This window comes from Megascapheus bottae, chromosome 13 (genome assembly GCF_031878675.1).
Source record: "Megascapheus bottae isolate mThoBot1 chromosome 13, mThoBot2.hap1, whole genome shotgun sequence".
Lineage (NCBI taxonomy): Eukaryota > Metazoa > Chordata > Mammalia > Rodentia > Geomyidae > Megascapheus > Megascapheus bottae.
In genome coordinates this window covers 32,625,339-32,643,702 of record NC_143521.1, presented here as the reverse complement: position 1 = coordinate 32,643,702, position 18,364 = coordinate 32,625,339, and the positions used below count along the sequence as shown (strand labels likewise).

Sequence of the window (18,364 nt, the reverse complement as noted above, 5' to 3'; positions counted from 1 at the left end):
CTGGCAAAACAAAAAACAAACAAACAGGGGAAAAAAATCCATACCTGATCAGCTCCAGTGAGATGTATGAAGCTCTCCAAAATGGATGGGCTCAGCCTGTCCATCACATCTATTGCTAATTCATCATCACCCTATAAAAAGAAGACAGTGTCTTTAAAACATTGTGAATGTATGCATAAGCAAAGTAGCCATCGCTGAGTAAACACTGAGAAATCCACTTTGCATCTTTGTTACAAAGGGAACTGAGTGCAGACACATTAGCTTAGGTCTTCTTAGGACGATTTTGTTATCTCGGGGTAAGTTCCACCAATGTGATAGCAAAGGAAATGGAAGAAAGATGGACACCAGGATGGTTTTAAGTACTTCCATTAGATAACTAAGTGAAAAGCCCAAATCTTACCTTAGGTATTTCCAAAAGTGCAAACAAAGCCCGAATTTCTCTAAGGACACTGACGGCTAATCTTCTAGTGGCAGGTCGGCTGCTACAGAGAATAACAAGTGCAAACCCTTCTACGACATGGAACACACTGGAGTATGGGCTCCTTTCCAGAGGAGGGGGATGGGATGCTCCATTAGCAACACCATGCTTGAAAAAATTAAATATAATTTAAAAATACAATAGAAATATTTGCATATGTACACTCTAAAGAAAGTCTGTCTTTCTAGAAGTTTAAGTATTTAATTAATGCAATATGCATCAAGAAAAGATGTTTCATTGGCAGCCTGGACTTCTGTTATCTTCTGACTACCTTTTTTTTTTTTGCCAGTCCTGGGGCTTGAACTCAGGGCCTGAGCATTGTCATTGGGCTTTCTCAAGGCTAGAGCTCTACTTTAGCACTATTTCCGGCTTTTTTAATGTATGTGATACCAAGGAATCGAACCCGGGTCTTTGTGCATGCTAGACAAACACTCTATCAGTAGGCCAAAGTCCCAGCCCCTCTGACTACCTTTTAACCTTGGAAAGAACACTTGTACTATTTCTACAAGAGGGGGCTGGAATGCATCTTTCATACAGTAGCCAAGCATCACCTAGGAGTTTGCTACAAACAGGCTTTCTGTGCTTGGTGATTTGTGTGTGCATAAAGTTTGAGTGGCTTGGTTGGCTTAGATGGTTCTGCTCTATAATGCCAACGTTCTGTAATTTATACATTATAACCCAACAATGTGACCTCCTTTATGGGTAAGGAACCCAAATATTGTAACCATGCAACACTAAAACAATCAAATAATCCAAACAGAAGATACTGAACATTTTTTATTATATAAGCTTTAAGAATACTGGAAATACCCCTAAGTATGATCTAGAATTTTCTATGCTCATTAAAATCTGACTGCTACCAAAGAAAGAGAGGTAGAAAACTAGACAAATACCTTGAGTAAATAAACTGGAAATTCAGTACAAGAGATTAAAAAAAAATAGTGTTTGAGAAAGTAAATGTGTATGAGCATCATTATTGATCATTCTCTACTCAACACAAAAGGACAGTGTGAACTATTTGGTACCTGTGAGTCCTGGTTTTTGTTATGCATCTGCGCTGCTTGTTTCCACTGATTTATTAATTGTACCAACATCTTTACAGCATTATCAAGAAGGGTGGGGTGGACATCAGTCACTTCACGAACAATAAAATAAACAAATCCTGAAAGAACATCCTCCCGCCAATCTGGAAAATCAAGCATTAGTGCCTGCAGAGTATTGAAAGCCAGAGCACGAAGTTCTTCATCCATATGAACCGTGAGCCTACAAAGAACCAAATTTTGTTAGCAAACCTCAGATTCTTTCCTATAGTCTTATCATATAAAACTTAAAACTATATTAGAACATGTTTTTCTTCCATGTTTTGCAAGAAATAAAAAGACAGAAACAAAAGCTCACTTTTTTGTGCTATATTCATTCTTATGCTGGCTTACACTCATTTAAATTTGCATATGAAGAGATTCATATTAGTTGTTTTTTTCAAAACTGTATCAGAATAAAATAGTTTGATTCTTAAGAAGCTTAGAATACACATAACATCAGAATCCCAGTTAACAAAATTCTTCAATCTTAAAATACTATATATTGCTATCCTATAATTCAGGAGTGGGAAATGTCTGGCCTGCAATCTGAAGAAGGCCCCTCAAAATTATTTGGTACATGACAAGACAGAAATGTATGTTTCCTGTCAGCTGTTCTTGGCCAGCTGCCTGTACTGGAAATCTTGTATGGTCCACAAATGATGTTATAAATATGCAAATGGCCCTTGGCAGGAAAAAGGCTCCTCATCCCTACATGATGTCCAATCATAAATATCTTCATCTTATCTCACATTATTTAGTCTTTCACCATCACTGGAAAGAACATGACTTAATCATTTCTTCTAGTCAGCTGATGTGATTGTTAAACATTAGATGATGAGATGATGAAAGAAATAGAAAAAACTGAGATGGAATCAATTTAATAGAAACAATTCTTGAAGTTAGGAATAACATCATAAATAAGGTATGCAGCTAAAATGAATGCGTATACTCAATACATAAGGCCATAAAGATAATTTAAGTCTAAGTAAATCATATGTACAAAATAAAATTACTTGTGAAAGACATTAAAATAATATAGAACCATGAACATAATTTTATATAATTTGAACAGAATATAGAAAATGTAAGTAAGAAAGCCTTAAAAAGACCAGGAACATAGCCTAGTGGTAGAGTGCTTGACTAGCATTCAAGGAGCCCTGGGTTCCATTCTTCAGTACCTCATACAAAGTCAAAAGTGGTGCTGTGGCTCAAGTGGTAGAGCATTAGCCTTGAGGTGAAGAGCTAAGGGACAGTGCTCAGGCAAGCATTCAAGCCCCATGACTGACAAAAAAAAAAAAAAGCCATTAAAAGCACTGTAATAATAGTAATAGTATATTAATAAGAGTTTCTGGTTTGGGCCAGTAAAAACTGTCCAGGAAAGGTTATTTCCAATTGACAAGAAAAATGCTGGAAGTGACACTGTGGCTGAATGGTAGAGCACTAGCCTTGAGCAAACGGCTGAGGGACAGTGATCAGACCCTGAGTTCAAGCCCAGGACCAGGGATTGAGGGGTAGCCACCATACATACATATGCAGCTTGGAGAGGAAGCCCTGGGATTTAAATAAAGGGCCATATCACCATCTGCATGCTGCAAAACTCAGCTCTGATCTTCTCAAGCCATGTTCTGGGAAGGAATCTGAAGACAAATTGTTCTACAGCTACACTAATATGGAAGAAGTCACTTGACAGCAACAGCAGCAGTTATATACGTGCATCCTAACAAACAGGGTTAAAGAAAGGCTTTCTAGTGTACACAATGTCTCACAGCCACATCAAGGGAGATGGCTGTGGAGAGGGGAGTGACAGTACTACTTTAAAGATTATTTGAACATCTAGGAATATCTAAGTATCTTACACCTAGCTATGTGAGATAAATGCATGAGTTAATTACTCATTGTAAAGAGAGATATGAATGGGGCTTGGCCAATTAAAAGCAAGGAAATTACTTAACTTCCCTTAGAGACTGCATGCAGGTCTACAAATTTCCAATGCATCTTTGTTTGGCTGTGTCTTTAAGTACAGAAGATTTAAACACAGAAATTCTAAAGGTTATGAATACAGGACAAAAGAGAGCTGACCTTAGGATCTTCCTGACCATGGAAGTAAAATGATCATAAAAGAAAGACAAAAATCAGCCACACAAACTGCCATTCCCTGTTCAGATACATGTTCCTTAACATGGTTCCCACCCCTAGCTGCCACAGGCGCAGTTTCATTCTGTTGGGGCCATTCCAAGTCTATCTTGTAGCATCACCTTCCTCTAAGACATAGATTTAGGTGAGTAGGAGAAAACTGAACCGATTTGAACAGTAGCTGTTCATTGCTCTCCCAAGGAAGAATAGTCAAGGTTTATAGAGTTCCCATTTCTAATGCTAACATTTATTTGATAAGCTCTGCCATTCATTCAGGCAGCTTCTCCCTAGGCTGTCCTCAACTCATAATCTTCCCGTTTTAGCCTCCTAAGGACCAGGACCAAAGGCATATACCCCCACACCAGACACGAAATACTGTAGTGTAATTCATGGGAAAAAATTAGGAGTTGGAATAGGAAATGAAGGAAGATATCCAAGAGTGCAGTTTCTGCTCACCAAACTCACTGGAGACAAATATCATTCTATCTCTGCAGTGGATGTTTTTAAGAAGGGATGGAAGGAGTTCTTAGAGCAATTCATTTGCTATATTCATTGTGGGTTTAGTGTCAGGCTACATAGGAGACTGAGATCTGAGGATCATCGTTCAAAGCCAGCCTGGGCATGAAAGTCTGCAAGGATCTTATTAACCATTAGAACACTGGAAGTGGTGCTGTAGCTCAAGTGGTAGAGCACTAGTCTTGAGCTGAAGAGCTCACGGACAGTGTTAAAGCACAGGGTTCAAGTCTCCATGACAATAAATAATAAATATGGGTTTATAATGTTAGTAAAAGCAGAAGTGTATCATAAATTTGAAGCGACAGTAACACAGCACAGAGTAATTTTCCATTACCTTGCTAACAATTCAATGAGGTCAGTTCTGCTCATACCATCTGGAATCAATCTTGGAATTGCAGCTATACAAGTTCTAAACAAATCAATTTTGGGTTTTCTTTCTCCCCTGAAAGATGAAAAAAAAAAGGATTCAAAAGTAAGTATAATGCATTTAGACAAAGAAATTAAATTTGGAAATAAAATCAGGAAGGAGGGATAACACCCACAGTAAAACTTGTGTACTGTAAGAAAGCAAACATAAAGCCTAGTGGTAGAGGTGCTTGCCCAGCATGCATGAAGACCCGGGTTTGATTCCTCAGTACCACATACATAGAGAAGAGCCAGAAGTGGCACTGAGGCTCAAGTGGTAGAGTTCTAGCCTTGAGAGAGTCCAAGGACAGTGTTTAGGCCCTGAGTTCAAGCTCAGGACTGGCAAAAAAAAAAAAAGCAAACAAAAAACAAGATGATTGGGAGGGAAATGGGGACAAACACATGAGAAGGGGTATCAATGTTCAAGAAGTAAGGCTTCAACTACCTGATGAATGTAACTGTAACCCCTCTGTATATTATCCCGACAATAAAATAAAAAAATGACAGAATAAAAAAATAGATGAAAAAAAAATCCACAGGTCTGGTAGGTAATTATCAGCCCTTAAACAAAATAATTAAAGCAGATTTGAAGCATAAAAAGTATTCATTAATAGAAAACAAGGCCAGGTACTGGCAGTGAGGCTAAGCTGTGGAAGATCACAGTTCAAAGCTAGCCCAGGCAGAAAATTCCATGACAATTCATCTCTGAAACAACCACCACCAACTAGATGCCCGGCTTAGTATAGTGCATTAGCCAAGCAAGCAAGAAGAGCAAGCATGATGCTCTGACTTTAAACTCTAACACTGCCAAAAAACCAAACCAAACAAAAAAGCACCAATTGTATAGCAACCATATTACACATTATTTAAACAAATTCAATTATTTGACATATTCAAACTTCAAGTAAATTTAGCCATCTATAGATATTTATATAATATTTCATACAAGAGTATTGGTGTCTAAATACAATTTTTTTTTTTTTTGGTGTGTCACAGGGCTTGAACTCGGCCTGGGCACTGTCCCTGAGCTCTTCAGCTCTAGGCTATCGCCCTACTCCTGGGCCTGGGTGTTGTCCCTGAGCCCTTCAGCTCAAGGCTACTGCCCTACCCTTGAGCCAAGCCCCACTTCCCATTTTCTAGAGGTTAACTGGAGGTAAGAGTCTCAGGTCCATATTCTGGCGGTCCTTTCATTCAGCCTCAACAAAAGCCATATAATGTGTGATTGTTGTTCTAGTTTACTATGTTATTTCTCATCTCTTTTGTTGTCCCATGGTTAATCTCATATTGTTACAGTATCTCACCTTGATATCTGGTATACTGTATATATATTTATTTGTTTATTTGAAATAGGATAGGGAAGCAGGGAAAATAAGATGAGGAGAGAGAAAGGGGGGAGGGAAGTGGTGACAAAAACATGAAAAGGGCTATCAATGTTTGTGAAGTAATGCACTTTCTATCTGGCAAATACAATGTAACCCTTCTATTAGTTACAATTAAAAGAAAATGTCCAAAAAAAAAAAAAAAAAGAGGCTCAGGTCCTTTTGTGCCCATGCTGGCTTTGAACCTTGATCCTTAGATCTCATCCTCCTGAGTAGCTAGGATTACAGGCGTGAGCCACTGAGCCCAGGAATATTAGGATTTTTAAAAAATGTAATAGTCTAGGGCCGGGAGTTTGGCCTAGTGGTTAAAGTGCTTGCCTAGCATGCATGAAGACCCGGGTTCAATTCCTCGGTACCACATACATAGAAAAAAGCCGGAAGTGGTGCTGAGGCTCAAGTGGTAGAGCTCTAGCCTTGAGAAAATCCAAGGACAGTGCTCAGGCCCTGAGCTCAAACCCAGGACTGGCAAAAAAAAAAAAAAAAAAAAAAAAATGTAATAGTCTATACTAAGAAGAGTATCTGAATCAGAAACTGTCATATGTCACTGTTGGTTATGTTTCCTCTTGTCTGCCTCGGGTATTCACATATCAATGTACATGTTTAAACTTTATATAATCAAATGTGCTGATTTTTTAAAACCCCACTGTATTGCTGTGTGGGCAGAGTGCTGGGAGAATTAAACTAGGTTTTGTGCAGGAGAAGCCAATGCTCCTGTACACTCAGATCTGTTTTCTTATAGTTAATCATTCTGGTTTTTTTATTTTTTTTTTACTTTAAATGCCTAATCTCTTAAAACATTTGCTTATTATATCCACTAAATATTTTAGTGAATTTATTTCATCCAAATTGTTCTCTATAATAAGATAATCCTTATGCAGAAAAGAATTAGGATAGTCTGAGTTTCCTTTCAGAGATTTTTCCATGGCCCCCAAGTGCATAAATTTTAGTTACCATAGTTTAGTTAAATAACACCAGTCCCCAACAACATGGTTGAATTGCACCTGATACCTATTACCTTTAATGACACACACTAATGGTGCACTAATGCTGGCTGATTAGTCTGTGAGGCACTGTTAAAGTGACCCGTGGCACTATGTCTTTGAAGGCTATTAGTTACAAGAGTACATCAGATGTCTAGTTCCTACACTTATAGGAAAGTGGCCTGCTGTGGTGCCTGCTTATTTCCAAATTGCTAATCAAAAGAGAGGATTCACCCACAAAGATGGAAGTTCAGGAAAGAACAGAAAAGTGGTAATACTGTAGTGAATGCTTACAATTTTATGTTGTCTCAGGATCCATTAAACACATACTAATTTTCTCATGTCTCTCTTGACAGTTTCTACCATTCATCATCTGCCAGTTTTTCAGTGTGATTCATCTGTGTATCTGCCACCTTCCTAGGAGTTAGCTAGATACAACCCACTTGCCTGGTCCACATGTACCAAGCATGTGTCTGACCACAGGGTCCAGCAGCATAGCATGGTCTCCGTTAATTTGTCACTGCTTTCCTTAAACACACCAATGAAAACTCCCTGTAGGCAACTTGTTTGAGTAATACACTGGCCCCAATAAAGACACTGGCCTTGGATTAATTTCTCTGTCTTCACAAATTCTCTGACCTCTATATGTGTGGCCTCCAGTCAGGCTCTGCCTAAGAGGTTTAAGTCTTTGTTTATCTTGTGCTTCTATAAATCAATGAAGAAACACTTTCTGTCTTAAAGACCTTAAATTAAAATGCACAGAGGAGAAATTTGAATTGAGTGTTAATAGAGTTATGGAGAGAGAACAGGAAGGGAACGTTGACAGTGCTGTCATTTGAGATGCTACAGAACAGTCAGAGGAACTGAGTTAAAGCAAACATTAACGAGGAAAGTGTCATTATAAAAGGAAGATGTACCAGAGGAAGTAATAGAAAAACAAAACAACAAAGACATTCAAAGAGTCATTATAATACACTAGTTTATAGTAACAACATGTTAGATAAATTTAAAGATCAAATCACCAACTTAATATTTTCTACAATATGTAGGTAGACTGCTCCATGACAAGAACTTGTTGCCATAAAAATGCATCATCCTGAGGAGGAAGTTTCTAACAATAAGGAGAAAAGGTGCTAGAAGACAATCTCAAGCTTATGGGTAAGGTGGAATGAAGTACTATTTATTCGAAACAAAACAAAAGAAACAAACAAAAAAAACCCATTCTATCCATCTGTACTGTCCAGTTACAAGACACAAAAGTATCTGATCTATATTTTCAGTATTTCCATTTCTTGATTAGCAAGACTCTGGAAGGAAGACCATTTGTCTGACTTATAAAGCTGTCCTTGCCCACACACACCTGGGGTAATGAGGATTTATTCAGTATTCATGGAGGAAGTGCAAGGCCTGGTCAGTCAAAAAACTAGACAGGGATCCAAATGAATTCTGTATCTACCCTAGTTTGATAATCATACCAAGGACAAAACTGAGCACATGGAAGGATACAGATAGCAATGTGAGAAGTATATAAAGAAATAGGTAAGCAAGAATCAACTATCTGTACTCTTGGAAAAGCTCAAATAATAAGGTAAATCATTTACTACGTACGTGATCATATCTTCAGGTTCCTTATTAGACATCTGCACACTAGTCATACACATTGGTCTCCCAACTTCTTTGTCCAAATGTCGGAGAATGCTATCTAGTGCTTTTCGTACTTGAGGATAGTAAACTGACATTCCTAGGGGAGGAAAAAATACAAAACTTCAAAATTATAAAATATCAGAAATTAAATAAAGAATACTTAAAAGAGGAACTTCAAGTTACATTTGCCTTTTTATGATGATCAGCTTCAGAATATTAAGTGGAGAAATTGTGCACTATTATGCAGAGAACTCAAATTAACTCAAAGAAATTACACATTTCCCACAGTATCTTGTGAGAAAATATTTAACGAGGATTCTTGACATGAAGATTACATATATGATCAAAATGCATTTACATGGTAGGATGGTATGTCATCCTACCATGGTATACACTGAGATAAACATATACATTTTAGATTTATTCATACTGGACAATTGTACAAAGCAATTTAGTTCAGGCAATACTAACCTATTACTTTTGCCTCTTCATCTGTCAAGGTTTTATTGAGAAAAATTTTCTTTACCCGAAGAGTATTTCCTGAGGGAAGAATGACTCCCGTTGTTGGCATTGGTGGCTCACCATCTTTCTGCTGCAAACTGTCTGCTATTACAAGGAAGACTCTGAGACCTATGTTCATTCTCTTCAGAGAAAACAGTTCCAAAAGGAAGAAATCAGTGTGGGGCATTATCTTTCCTTACATTTAAAATGTCTCATCAAATCATGCTGGGGGAAGCGGAGGACGAAAGGCAGAAGGCAAACCTTTCTGTGTATCATTTTTAATGAGGTCACCAGGACTTAAAGATTTTACTTTGGTATCAAACTCTCAAATGCTACCTATTTACCTCTGCAGTCAACTGTCCCTCATAATCTCTAACGTATGTTTCAAACTCACCATTCTTCAACTTGATTCTTCTGGCCCATCCCTCTTTTCTAAGAAGATAACTTTTCTCCTACTTCATAGAAAATGTAAGAAACCACCATCTAAACTTCTCAATACAAATCCTACCAATTTATTTAGAATGATTCCTGTTCTTCCTTCCTTTTGTTCTTGTTTCAGTAGGGGTGATGGTGATGGAAACCCATCTGCTCTTGCACTTTTCTGAAAACACACCATCAATGATCTTTGCTCTTCTTTGTAATCCTCAACATTCTCCTTTCAACTGAACATATCCCATGTCTCTTAATTATGTCCAATCATTATAATGGAAGAAACTCTCCCCATAATATTTGTATGAAGTAACTGTCATTCTTCACATTGTATCCCATTTGAGAGAGGCCTGGGCATCAAATATCCCTCCTCTCCTGAAACACTGCTGATACATCATATTAAAAAGGCTCCAAACAAAACCATGAACTTTCCTCCAAACTTGATTGCTTTTCAGTGTCTGGTCTGCCTTCGGTCTACATCACTACTGTCCTAGTCTAAACTGTCATCTATAATCTGTAACAAGAAGATGTGCACACCCCAGTAGGTGGGCAAAGTAATACAATGGATCACAGGAGGACAGAACTCTTTTTTTTTTTTTTTCTCATCAAGGTAAGATTCAGACTTTAGGCCTTGCAGTGACAGCAGAGATGCCTTCCCATAGTGTACCTATCATAAGGTCCTGTGTCACACACCCACACAAGACATTGTGGATGTGCTGAGCTTGGCTGACATACACCCATTTATATATTTTCTTAAGTATATTGAGATTTGTATATATTCAATTAAATGGGTTAACAAATTATTTTATCTCATTTTCACAAAAATGACCTTCACAAGCATAAGATAATACTACTTTTAGTATGAAAACCTCAGTAGGAATAAAAATTACTTTCACAAATTTAAGCGAGAGAATAAATGTCTCTGTGTGTATATATACATATAGGTGTATATATATATATATACATATGTACATATATGTATGTATAGAGATATTGTTTTTTCTTTTTTCAGTCCTGGGGCTTGAGCTCAAGGAATGGGCATTGGCTTTGAGCTTTCTTTAGGCGCTATAGCATTCCACTACTTGAGCCTCAGCAGCACTTCCAGTTTTTTCTGTGTATATGGTACTGAGAAATAGAACCTAGGGCTTCGTGCATGCTAGGCAAGCACTCTACCATTAGGCCACGCTTCTGGCCCTGAGAGAATATTTTTAAATCTGGAAATCTGAAAGTATGCTAAGTATATTATCGCCAAAAACACTGGTGGTCTACTTACTTTAAAAATCTGGAAGTTACTATTAGTTTATCTTAAAAATCTTATATATGAAAAGCTTCAGTAACTCTACAACATAGTAGTTAACCACAAACAAATCCATCTTAGGATTCCCAGTACAATAATTTAAAACAGGAACAAAGGCCACATTGACTTGGCTTTTCTATATCAATTGTTATTACATTCCGATAGGTTATTGTATTACAGAGCACTTCCAACAATCTGAAATGTAATGTCTCAAGAGTGAAGGGGGCAGAAGTATAGCATTAAGCATCTTTTTCTCACTGTGAACTTCACTTGAGTGAAAGGATTTTAGGCATTCTCTACAGGAGAACACCAGAAAACACTGTGAAGGAATGTTATTTATTTTATTAAAGTGTACCACAAATATGAATCACTCCAAGTAGAAGAAACCTGAATTCATCTTGTAAATTGTAAAAGCCAGCTAAGCTAGATGATTTGGAAAATGTTCTCGCTCAGTCATTTTCTACCATGCTTAACACCACTGTTACAGCATTCAGCCAGTACCTACAAAGCTAAATAACTTGTCCTGTACCACATCTGTAGTTAGGACTCATATTTAAACATAAAAGCCCTGACTTCAAAAACTAGGCTCAAATACTAGTACATATATTTACCTCTGGATTAATAGTGAAAGTTTTAGTAGATTTTCCAACACTTAGAAGATCAAATATTATTTCTTTCATTGCAAAATCCAAACGTTCCTAAAAGGAAATAAAAATTAGTAAGACCTTGTACTTTGCTGGTATAGAGTAAGTATATATGTTTAAATGCATTTATATAACATAGTATATATGTTTAAGAATTATACATATAATAGCAACAACACAAATTTCTGTCCTTAAAGTGTTCATGAGTTCAGTTAGCAGGAAAGAAAAAAATGTGAGAATTAATTAAATCTAAAACATATGACTAAAATATACTACTTAAAATAAAACTATTTAACATCTAAACTACTAGTTCTCAACACTCATTCACCAATGAATAGTGGGTGCCATGAAGAACAACATTCAAGGAAAGAGATCTCCTAGGAAAAGTTAACTAAGAACATAACATCTGAAGTGAGTTAACACAGATCAAGCAGAATATTGAAATTAAGTGATTAATCTAAGGGAAAGATAAATTCTAGAAAAGAAAAACTGGCAAATGACGGAACTTATTTCTAAGCCTAATCAGTTTGCTTTTATTAATCTTTTTTGATATAGTATGCTAATTTAAGGAGCATTTTTCTGTGCTGAAATAAATAGAAATATTTAAATATTTCCTATTTTTTCACTGCTAAAAGAAATTCATTATGGATCATGTGAATCATCATTTCAGTTTAAAGTGAACATAATGAATACCCTGAAATCAGTTTTTTTCTTTAAGCGAGGATATCTATTGCAGTAGGACCTATGTCCCAAAAGAGAATGTGACTAAAACCTTGGACTTGCTCACTTAAAACCTGTGTAATCCCATTTTAATGAACCTTCCGTCACCAAAGAGGCTGAATGCTAAAATTGTAGTTCTCAAGGTCCTCTGTTACAACAGGATTTAGCATGTGATTTACTCATGTGACTCTGGAAAATGGGGCAATGGCAGTAGAGGAAATAGATGAGGAGTAAAAGGAGGGGAGGGAGAGGAGGAGGAAGAGGAAGAGGAAGGAGGAGGGAAGATGCACCTCTGGTCAGGGAGTAAGGAGTCTGTTTTACTGGTGGACCATGGCGGAAGCGATACGATGCTGCAGCATATTTAGAGGAGACAACTTTCCTTTCTTTTTCTTTTTTTTTTTCTTTTTTTTTGGGGGGGGGGGCGTTCACTTGTGGGGCTTGGACTCTGGGCCATGACATTTTCCCTGAGCTCTTCAGCTCAAGGTTACCACCCTACCCTTCCTGTTTTCTAGTGGTTAATTGGAGATAAAGAGTCTGTCATGGTCTTTAGTGCCCAGGCTGGCTTTGAACCCTGATCCTTAGATCTCAGCCTCCTGAGGTACCTAGGTACCTAGGATTACAGGTGTGAGCTACAGAGCCTGAAACTTCCTTTTTAAAACAGATTCTGATTTTGACTGAAGTGGCCACTTCTTCAACAGTCTAATTCTAAAGTGCTCTCCTCACTATGAGATTAGTGACAATTACTAACAATTCATTTAGCTATCACTCCTTCCCTAAATGGTCCCATGGGGTTCAACAAGAATGTCTACTATCTGTACCTAAGTACCTGGATTAATATAGACTATGACAACAATTTTCTAAGAAATCTTCCAAGAGATTTGGAGATGAAAATATTACCCTCTGTATTTGTTTTTTAAAAATGTTACTTTTAACAATTCAATATTATACTACAGTTTTATCAGCATAGATAGAGAAATAGATAGATCTGTAAGAATTAAAATTCCTAATTACTATGGGATATGCTTCTGAAGGCTTTATTAAGTGATAATGAGGTGGAACACTCACCTGAGCAATGAACTGAATAATCTTCACAAATATGTTAAGAGGTGTGTCACGGGGCACCACGCTTCGAGAGCCTTTTGGGAAAAGTGCTGACACGATGCTCATTAAACGACTATAGGGTGAAAAGATTCGGTTACCATGAAATGACAACATCAAGAACACATTAGCAAAGAATTACGATTCTTATCAGGGCAGATTTATATTCCTTCTCAAGATATCTAATTATAATTCCACCAGTGTGATTTCTAGTAAGATTTCATCAGGTACTTTATTTTGAAGCCAGGGCTTTACCCACTGAGCAACAGCTGCATCCCAAGATTGTGTTTGAGGAGAAATTTAAAAGAAAAGCACTCACCTTTGAGTTACAGTGTTGCTTTCACATTTTATTCTAATAACATAAACCCACAACAATCTATACAAAGATTCCAGTGCAACTCGAGACATTTTAGGATCTTTATTCTGTTTAGAAACAAAAAGAGAGTAACAGTAACTTTAAAAAAACATACTAGCAATCCTTTAAAGTCAAATACTTTCTATTGTCAACTGTCTTTTTTTGTTGTGTTTATGTAAAAAGTTTACATATCAAGTAAATAATTTAGTAAGGGGTAAGTATACATGGCTCAAAAGTAACCAGAAATAATGCAATTCCTGATACTTTCCAAATAAAACACTAAAATATTAAGTTTCTATTAATATTTCAAAGAACTGCCAAAACGACACACACATAAATTATTGATAATTGCTTATACCACAATATGAACATCATGACACAAGAAAAAGCACCCATCTTTATGGTGATTCATTTACAGCGACAATTTTAATGTGTTTATCTCCTTTAATTATTTACAAAATAACTAAAACCAGATACAATGGTGCACATGTACAATCCCAGGACTTGGAAACAAAATGAGGCACAGAAACTGAGAATCACAAGTTCAAGGCCACCATGGCCTACACAGTGAGACCCAGTCTCAAACAAAATCAAAATAAAATTAGTTAAAAAAAAAACAAACCAAAAGGATAAGAGTTTTAAAAAGTGCACTCATCAATATGACTATCAAAATTACTGGGTGCCCCTGGCTCATGTGTGTAATCCTTCCTTATTCAGGAGGCTGAGATCTGAGACCAGCACCAAAAAAAGGGGAAAAAAAAATATCTAAAGTATTGTTTTCTTCATTGTACTGGCAAATGTTCTGTTTTTAACATTTTTAATTTCTAATAGCTAGATATCAGTGAACACCTTATTTTAAAATTGGGAGATTCTGGTAAAGAATGAGCACTTGTTACATTTTCTGTCTTTTAAGGACATTTCCAAGGGGTGAGTTTAATAGTAAGCTTTTGGAAGAATGCTCCTGCTGTGAGCTACTCATTGACAACAGCGGAAGCAGGTGGGAATAAATACTTCAGACATGCAATACAACATTGGCAAAGGGAAAAAATGGCACACATAAAAGAAATAAAGCAATATTTGACTTGTAGCATCAACACAACTCACCTGAAGTGTTTCTATTTGTTTTCTGATACTGTTGTTAGATGGCATCTAAATAAAGCAATGTGAGACAGCAAACATAAACATGAGATGCAGCACATGCATGTTAGGTGAAAATAAGCACAAAACAAGACAGCTCCTCACCAAGGTCTCTATTTAGAAGAAATTTTTATTTTCAAAACAGTGGCCAGAAGCACCAAGAAAAAAAAAATTCTATGTCCTAACAGATACACCTACAACACTCAAACTAAGAAAACCTAAATGTTAACTGCCGAATTTTTTCCTAAAACACTGCATGTGAGTTTGAGTAACTTCAGCGTTTTGTTTTGTTTTTAAAAACAGACTATCGGAAAATAATGTCCAAACTATTTCTGTAAGACATCTACTCTTGTTCATCTGTCTCTCTCAATAATTCCTCAGAAATGCTAAGAATAACTTTCCACATAAGTACCTCAATATGGAAATGAGAATATACCAAATTCGTTTTCACAGAAAAATTAAAAATTGAACTCGTCAGCAGAAATCAAGAGATACATGTTATTTATGGTCCATTTTTCCTGGCTGCCAAACTAAAAACTTGTTATGATGTTTTTTAACAAACTGTATAATATCTTAAAGTATCTATAAAAATCCAACCTATTTACTTTAATGACTCTAAATAACAATGCCTCCTTAACATCCCAGAATGACAGCCAACCTATTTTCTCAAACTATACAACATTCCATATGGTGTAATCAAAGATAACAGCGTAGGCAGAAAGAATAAGAGTTATGAAGCTGGGTCAATCTGGATTCACAGCTACCTGATTATTTACTGGCTTCCTAAACATGAGTAACTTGTCTTCTTTCAGCCTTAAGCCTTAACACAATAAAAATTAAGTAAAACGAGTCTAGCATCCAGTAAACATCAGTAAAACTCAGTATGAAGGAAGAGTTGGTCTAAGAAATGAAAACCAATTTTAAATGTTTTTTTTTTAATCAAGAGATTTACTAGAATAATGTAACTCACTAAGTAAGATCCTGATCTTAGTTCGACTTTTCCAGTACAAAAAAAGAAATAAATAACTGACAATTTCTTCCTTCAATGCTCACAACTCCTTACCTCAACTAAGCAAGGCAGCCACATTATCTAAAACTGAAGGAACAGGAACGAAGTCATAGAATTTCTGCTGAATAGAGCCTTAATGTAAGTTACGGGTTAATGGCCAAGACAATTATTCCAAATATTCATGCTAAGTGGCTCTTATCTCCTTTAATCTGGCAGACTGATGTAGTCATTAATGAAAATGGACAATGGGCCAGAAATATTAAAAAGGAGGTAAGGAAAAAAATAAAACAGTGCATTTTTAAATGAAAGCCTTAAGAAAAAAAAGTTAAGGTACTGCGAAAGGATTGCAAGTATGTTAGGTGGGAACATATATATAAAAAAAAATTCCAACAAGCAACAGAAAAGTATGAATTATCATGAAACAAAGCAATCTTCCAGAAACACTTAAAGGCACGTATTTAAAATATCTTATGCAAAGTATGAAAATCATACTACTCAGTAAGTGATCCTTATTGAAATAAGGATATTAACAAGTATAATGCAATGAATCACATTTCTTGTCTGGTTTTAAGTCAAAAAGGGATTAATTAATTTACTTTGGTCCTAGGAATTTCATAAATAAAGCAAAGAGGATATATAAGCTCTTATCCAAATATGAATAATATTATTATATATAAGAAAATAGAAAAAATGATTTTTAAAAAACATATAATCCATATATCTTTGAAATAAAATTTTTTTTGAAAATAATGCCTAACAACATGAAAAAGATACACAGGATTACATCTGGTGGAACATTCCCAAAGAATAAGGTAGGGGCCGGGAGTTTGGCCTAGTGGTAGAGTGCTTGTGCATGAAGACCCAGGTTTGATTCCTTGGTACCACATTCATAGAAAAAAGCTGGAAGTGGTGCTGAGGCTCAAGTGGTAAAGCTCTAGCCTTGAGAAAGTCCAAGAACAGTGCTCAGGTCCTGAGCTCAAGCCCAGGACTGGCAAACAAAAACAAAAACAAAAAACCACAACTAAAGAACAAGGCAAACAGCTGTCCTGAAGCCCACAGAGCCACCATGAGCAGAGTGGTCTGAGTTAGTCAATTAAACTATCAGTGTTAGGCCGGGAGTTTGGCCTAGTGGTAGAGTGCTTGCCTAGCATGCATGAAGACCCAGGTTCAACTCCTCGGTACCACATACAAAGAAAAGAGCTGGAAGTGGTACTGAGGCTCAAGTGGTAGAGCTCTAGCCTTAAGAAAGCTCAAGGACAGTGCTCAGGCCCTGAGCTCAAGCCCAGGACTGGCAAACAAACAAAAAAACTATCAGTGTCTCCACATTTCATGGTTAAAATGAGATACTCCGTCTCTAATGTACCTCTGAATATAACAGGAAAGACAGGAATGTTTTTATAGTTTATAAGCAAATATTTAAATAGACTCCTTTAACATTCAGATATTCAAAGGACTAGTCACACGACATGCAGATGAGAACTACTCCCGCTTTCTTTGTCAGGCATTAATTGTGCTCCTACCCAGAGAAGAAAAGTAGATGCGGCTAGCAGAGCATGCTGGGAAGAAGACAATCTCTCTCTCTCACACTTCTATTGTCAGTACAAGAATGAACACGGATGTGCCAAATAGTGTTAGTGACAAGTGTCTGTTCACACAAGTTCTAGTATTTCCGGAGATTGCACATCTGTCTAGCTGGACTAACATCATGTGTATGTAATCACACACCATTACACTACATGTGAAGTTAGTGACATATTATTATCAAAGCTAAATATGGATTATGCAGACTTGAGCCAACATTACTGAATTTTCTTGACAAAAGACAAGTTTATGGAGAGTTTTGTGAGATTTTTCATTCAATATTTATTCACTTCCATATGTGATTCCCTATAGAAGAAATAAAGTACATAAAAAAGGAATGAGGAAAAATACTATTCAAGTGTAGCAACAGGAATGAAAGTTTTATTATATATTGTTCAAAGTATACATATAAATGAAGATTGATATTTATGAGTTGGAAATTTAATTATTTCTTACCTTTAAATGTGACAAACAGTTCTGTAGGAAAATATGCCAGTTATTTAAAAAAAACTGCTTCTGACTGACACATAAAAGGCAGGTAATTAGTGGATACAAAGCCTGTAAGAGACAGGAAAAGAGAGGATTAACATTCTTCATGGAAAAGCACTGGATTTGTTTTATTTTGTCTCTTAAAAGAAGGGAACTGAAAACTAAATCTTCTTAGGCAGTTTTCCCATTTTTAGTAAATACACCTCCACAGAACCACTAACGGAGAATGGCAAAGGGTACATTTTCTCTAAGAAAAACTGCTTGACCTGTCATCCAAGTTAGCGTATGTTCTTTCTAGAACATGGAACATGCTCTCCCTCATCAATTAAAATGGTTATTAACACAGACCATAGGATCTGAGGCGAGACTGTCATTTGAATTTCAGTTTATACTGGCTACACTGGGACTTCGGTGTCTCCAGGCCTTATTTTGCAACACATAAAGTGGATGACACCAACTGAAGACGTCTTGGGGTCATAAGGCTTCA

The 18,364-nt window shown here is 36.5% G+C and overlaps 1 protein-coding gene across 1 annotated transcript in view; it reads right to left on the bottom strand.

The window, feature by feature from the left end:
• The window catches only part of Fryl (FRY like transcription coactivator), a 219,448-nt gene that overhangs the window by 77,763 nt on the left and 123,321 nt on the right, over positions 1–18,364 (bottom strand). The window contains exons 13-23 of the mRNA XM_090343158.1: positions 17,845–17,946; positions 14,766–14,810; positions 13,626–13,729; positions 13,274–13,382; positions 11,456–11,542; positions 9,089–9,260; positions 8,582–8,714; positions 4,544–4,651; positions 1,504–1,741; positions 401–586; positions 45–131 (exon numbers count right to left, since the gene is read on the bottom strand). Of these exons, the coding sequence (XP_090199284.1) occupies positions 45–131; positions 401–586; positions 1,504–1,741; positions 4,544–4,651; positions 8,582–8,714; positions 9,089–9,260; positions 11,456–11,542; positions 13,274–13,382; positions 13,626–13,729; positions 14,766–14,810; positions 17,845–17,946 (1,371 nt within the window). The remainder of the gene's footprint in view (positions 1–44; positions 132–400; positions 587–1,503; positions 1,742–4,543; positions 4,652–8,581; positions 8,715–9,088; positions 9,261–11,455; positions 11,543–13,273; positions 13,383–13,625; positions 13,730–14,765; positions 14,811–17,844; positions 17,947–18,364) is intronic.